The 6,000-nt window shown below is 40.3% G+C and overlaps 1 protein-coding gene across 5 annotated transcripts in view; it reads left to right on the forward strand.

Moving 5' to 3' along the window:
• The window catches only part of MYH11 (myosin heavy chain 11), a 62,172-nt gene extending 57,488 nt beyond the window's left edge, over positions 1–4,684 (forward strand). For 4 of the 5 annotated variants that reach the window (XM_075105196.1, XM_075105194.1, XM_075105193.1 and 1 more), the window contains one exon: positions 4,040–4,684. In XM_075105196.1, the coding sequence (XP_074961297.1) occupies positions 4,040–4,178 (139 nt within the window). In that variant the 3' untranslated portion in view covers positions 4,179–4,684. Of the gene's footprint in view, positions 1–1,076; positions 1,109–4,039 lie in introns of all 5 variants that reach the window. The other variant, XM_075105197.1, reaches the window with a different exon arrangement.
• The last annotated feature ends 1,316 nt before the right edge of the window (positions 4,685–6,000 follow it).

Here is a 6,000-nt window from a genome sequence, read left to right on the forward strand (position 1 = left end):
TGACACCCTTGAAATTGGGAACTAAACTAGAGAAGTAGGGGAAAAAAAAATCTGTTCCAGTAAAGAACAGGCACTGATAATGCTGCAAAGTTATTTGCTCCTTGTATGAGCTCGACTGATACAACAAAAGGCCAAAGTCAGAAGGTGAAGTGCATTTCATAGATTGCAGCAGTCTCAGGATTTCAGCTGTGACATGAACAACTGTGGTAACATGGCACAGACCTTACTCTGTTTCTAATCAAAACTCCTGTCGGCTTAAATAGGAAGAGAATTAGGCTTGTTTGCTTTTGGAAACACCCCTTATATAATGGCTGTATATATTTGTACAGAAGCAGTCACAAAAAGGGTAGAAATGCTTGTGCTTTTCACACTTTTACACATGCACAACTCACACACAGTGACTGTAAACAGTCTTAGACAACATCACAGGCAGCAAAAGGCAAAGCACATGATATGTCTCTTATCCAAAAGTCTCTTTGGACTTCAAAGGGATTCAGTGTCATCAGACCAAGGAAAATAAAAATGCCCCTTTGCATTTTCTTGTTAAAACAGACGATAAAGCTGTGATCAGTCAGCTACATACCTGAGTTCACCTGCACTTACTGGGTTTTCAGAAACAGCAGTTCACTAAAATAAAGAGGCTGACTTGATTTGTAAGGAAATTGTTCTATCTGCATCATCACACCATAAAACTTTGCTTTCTACCTAAACCCAACAGTATTTCAGATGAAAGCAAAGCACCTCCCTAGTGTTCCTGAAGCCGTTTGCCAGTGTGTTTACTAATCACATGCACAAACCTTCAGATGTGGATTTACTTCAAAGTGAAGAGTTAGGGATGTGGTAGCCTTCTCCATTAGCACCATCTTGGGTGGTGCATGCTCCTGGCCACTTTACAAAGGAGTGGCTGTATCCAGCCCTTTTACATTGAATACCATAAGGCTAATTTTTTGTTTTATCTAAATGTAATGTAATTGGATGTAATGTACATTGTTTAATTATTTAAAAGTAATCTACCTGCCCCTGATCATGACCATGTGTTTAGTATAACTGCCCGGGACTCTCTATCTCTGTTTCAGAGGGACACAGGAACCTTCGCATGACTAAGCAGGTACCATGCCTTCAACTTTGCAGCTAGCTTGTGTTATACAAATTTCCATCTTCTTTGGCCCAAAAATTATGTGAGGTTTCTGCAAACTGTGAAGGCTTGGATATCTTGGCATTAATCTGTTTTATCAAAAGAGACAAATATTACAATAATCTAGCTACCATCAGCTGTTTCATCAGATACATCTTTCTTACAAGCAGGTTATGTACTGATGTAGACTTACCAATGTTGCATTCTCACAAGCTCTACCAACAGAGTACCTAATAAAGTACTCTGACTTTTTCTGCATGAAAATTGTCTTTTTTGCACCTCATCTTTGTGCACAGCCACAAAGATTAAAATTTTTCAAATCAAATACACCATTGATTAGTAAAATTGATTAAAAGGACTAATGAATATGAAGTGTCACAGCATGTCATTAGGATTTCACTGTATTTCTTACATAGTGTAATGCTGACTCTAAGGTAAGATCCCATCTAACTCATCTGAGATTTGGGAAGATCTTACTTGCATGTGATTTATGACACTTACACCAATCACAGACAAAAGAAAATCTTGCCTTTCATTATGTAGCACTCATGCCATATTGCTTACAAAAGAGCTATTACTTAGGCTTTTAGAGCTATTTTGCAGACATTATATTGCTTGTTTACTGTTATTAAAACACAAAGCACAGACACAGAAATTAATATTGACACTGTAACCTAGCACAGCATTATATTATACTTTATCATATTCTCTGGAGATAGGAATAATACCTGCTGTTGCAAAAATCAAAGAGCTACTGCCTTGTAATATTTGTATATCTTCTATTTTACATATGCTGGATTTTGCTGTGAATACACAAATATTTAAAGATGATGTCTTGTCCTTGCACATGCCTTTTAGTCAGCCTAATATTTCCAGTCAGACTGTTGTTCAAGCACTACTCTAGTAGCACTTGTTCAAAGGTAGATTAAATACAGAGATGCTAAGCAAACACTAATGCTTAAGGCTTGTCTCAACTACAACATTATTCTAAAGATATGAATGAAAATGGCCACATGAATATGATCAAACCCATAAACCTGTTTAAGAGGAAGATATAAACAAAAGTGTTTATCCACAGGGCACTACTAGTTTAAAGTAGTATTAAGTTTATGCATAATGCAACAGTTTACATTAATAAGTGGTTAGTGTGTGATAGGGAATTCACTTTGTAGCCAAAGCTGTACAGCAGGTTAGATTCTTGCTGTTACTTCCCACCAGGCCTATGTTCTCTTGTAGCACTTGAGTGAATTACGGCAGCATAAAAAGAGTTACCTTACACATGACTCATGAGTGAGTCCAGATGGCAGAGTCCAAGGGGGTAAAGAGTTCTTCCTGGTGAAGACCAAGCTCTTTATTGACAAGAATTAATGAATTTACTGACCTAACAAGAACTTTCTTGTTTAACAGTAATAACATATCTGCTATCATAAAATAGTAGACACTGCCATTACTGTCAAGAACATGCCAGCATAGAAATGACATACCCTTGTGTATACATATACATGCCATCAGCACCAGAACAATTAAGGTTAATTAACACCAGATTTTAAGCGAAGCTTTATTATCCAGCTAATTGCTTGCTCACACCAAAGTTTAAGGGCAGAATTGTGGAAAATAGACTACATGTCACTTTTCCACCTTGGAAACACAGATTTGTGCCTCTGAAATAAAGTTAGTCCAGCCCATGTTCCTACCTGCTTCCCGTCTATGGAAGTTTGAACTTTGGACTTAAATAGCTGCTTCAGAAAGGACAACACCGGCTTAGTCTTTTGCAAGGACAAGACAAGCCTTTAAATATTTATGCATGATTGCTGTGCCTAAAAGTGTTGAGTCAGATGTATTTAACACCAAATTAGTGATTTTGGCACAACATTCAGTTATAATGAATTTATTTTCTTACTTACGTCTGTGGTCTCAAGCCTTTACAAAGGTTTGCTTAATGAAGGACAAGTGAGAGGCCATGTTACAAAACTTAAGCGTTTTGTAGCACAGTACCAACAGAGGCCAAGAAGAGATAAAACCATCTTCTGTCTCACTTGCTCACACCTCCCCAGAAAATTAATCTTGATGACTAAAGTGTCCCTGCCTTGGGCTGTGGCTATGAAATATATGGGGATGGGAGGGAGATGGGAGAGGAAAAGGGGGTAAGATGGGGGGGAACCACCACAAGAACAACAACAAAATTTTCTGTAAGCTCTTCTGCAAGACACTTGCACTGTTCAGTGTCAGCTCTGAGTTATAACGCAGTTCCAAAGCGGCAATGGTTTCCTCTCTCCATTGGGAAAGAGATTGGAGGTACTCGCAACCTAGAATGCCATGTGTCTCTAAACACCTGTGGTGCTCTCACCAATGCAGCCTTTGCAGAGAGGGACTGTGGGCTCAAAAATGCCTGCTGATATCCACAGCACTGCTCCAGTCCCAGGTATCACATGCCTTCAGTAATGGTGGGCTTATTCAGACTGCAGGTCAGAAATTCAGCACAAGCACTCTCTCTCTCCTTGCTGTTCTAAAGGGACAGGAAGGACACTCCCCTGCTATTGGGGGTACAAGCAGCCCCCTTTCCCATTCCTTCCAAGCAAAAGCAGTTACAGCGCCCATAGGGGAAAACAGTGAAATGAAGGGAGGCGTAGGAGGGGTGGGGGGCAAATGAGACTATTTAGAGAAGAACTTCAAGCGCAAGAACAGGAATCACACAGTTCCAAGCAACTGGGAGTTTCAACCAGTCCACAAATTACTCTTATATGCTACAGAACAGAAAGTTGTATTAGAGACCCATAGCTCTTGGGTGTTCCACATTTAAAAACATCAGCCCCACAGGTACTGTTACAAAACTCTACTCATTTATGAGGACTGCAATTGACCTAACACCTCATTTTTTCCTCTCCCCCCACCCTCTTACTGCAGGAGGGGAAATGAGCCAGCATCTTTTGCCCCACCCCGTAGATCTGGAGGCAGAAGAGTAATTGAAAATGCAACAGAAGTAGGTGATGAAGAAATGGATGCAAGAGACGGAGATTTCAATGGAACAAAAGCCAGTGAATAAACACGCTTAAAAAATTGCACTGCAGCAAGGGGAGGGAAGATGATATTTAGCACTGTATAAGTCTACTCTTAGTGTCAAGGTCACATACACCCACTCCTCTGACAATGATAAAAGCACAACTGCCTTGTCTCCAATGTATAGGTTGATGTTAAGAGTACTCCAAAACTTATTTTATCATGAAATGTATTAGAAATGGTGGTTTGGCTTTTTTTTTTTTTTTCTTAAAACACTCAGTGTAATTTGCTTTGAGAATCTTCCAGAAAGTGACTTCTGGTAGCTCAGACGATTAAATCCCAGTGAACTACAGTTTACAAAGGATTTGCAAGACTCTTGCAGGAAAAAAAGGCATTCATCAGTTAATATTTTCTTAAACTTTCATTTTGTCTTGAGTATTTGACTAATATAGGGTTTCTTCCTGGTTACTACACCCCTGATGCACCATTCACAAGGTGGAAGTGCCTTTTAAATCACTTACTGAAAAATAAAATATCATTTGTTCAAACTAAGTCAACTGTTACAGTTTTATATGCACCATGGATGTGCTTACACACTAATAAAAGGCTATAAAAACTACTCAAGTATTCTTGTGTAAAGGTGTCACTTGGGTGCAATACAGCATGCTTGAAGAGAAAGGAGCATGCAGTAGAGCTTCTTTACAACTCAAATACTTTTTCTAAAAAGTATGTACACTGAGCCGAATGTAAAATGACGTGAACTACCTGGGACATGTTTGATTACCTCATTGTCACACAGTGCTAACTGAGGTGCCCTAGGATATATCCAAGGGCTGACAGCCATGACACTGGATGTACAGAAGACTTGCAGCATTCTGGTACAGCAGCTGAAAAGGAGGCAGGGCCCTAAATGTCTGTCTCTAGGCAACTGAACCCACCCTTGAAGTCTGTATGCATATGGATATTTCCAACTAAAGCCTCTCAAGCAGGCTGAAAACAATTAGAAACACCAGCCCACGCTGAATGTAACGATCCAAGCCAAGCCATTCTGCATTAAGGGAGCAGCATGCAACTACTTTTTCGTTTTGGAGCACTCCAACAGGACCCAGCCCACTCCTGGGAATACCCAGGACCTGTCACAAATCCATGCAGCTCTAGTACCTTCAGATAGAAGCTAGCTTTGTGGTCACACTGGGGCAGCAGAGAGCCATGCACGGCAAAGCCAGGTGTAGAATTACTCTGAAGTAAGTACACTCCATGTCTTTGTACAGCAACTGAACCTTAAGCAGCGTGGCTACAGGGAGAGCAAGTCATGCAGAAACATCCACCTTGACATCTAATGCAATCATCTGCTAAATTTAAGCATTGTTCTGGAAAGCAAAGAGATCATGAACTAGAGATTCAGACTAGATACCATTTAGCCAGCAAAATAAAAGCCCAAAGAATTCTCTCTGCTCACAAAAGTGTAGGGGAAGAGTTTGAGTAAGGGAAGCGTTTAAATAAGAATCCGTTTAGAGCAATTAATATGACAAGCTGCAGAGGACAGGGGTTAGGAACTATCGGAGAAGTCCTTTTACTTGCTTGATCAGCCAAGCAGCCCAGCTCTGTAAACATGCTCAAAAGCTGGCTGTTAAGCGCACGACAGCTTGTGAGACTGTATGTGTGGAACAAGGAGACCAAGAACGTCAGACTTCATACAGAATGGTCTTAAGCACCAATGCTTGGAGCAGAACCAGAAAACTGAATATGGGGCTCCTCTAAAAGGAATTCTGCCTGAAAATTCATATGCATAATAGTAGAGGTTGGTCCAACAGTTAAAGCACTGCCCCTGTCACTTGAGAAACTCAAGGTCCAGTCCCTGTTCTGCA

The sequence above is a fragment of the Phalacrocorax aristotelis genome, chromosome 10, assembly GCF_949628215.1.
Source record: "Phalacrocorax aristotelis chromosome 10, bGulAri2.1, whole genome shotgun sequence".
Taxonomy (NCBI): Eukaryota; Metazoa; Chordata; class Aves; order Suliformes; family Phalacrocoracidae; genus Phalacrocorax; species Phalacrocorax aristotelis.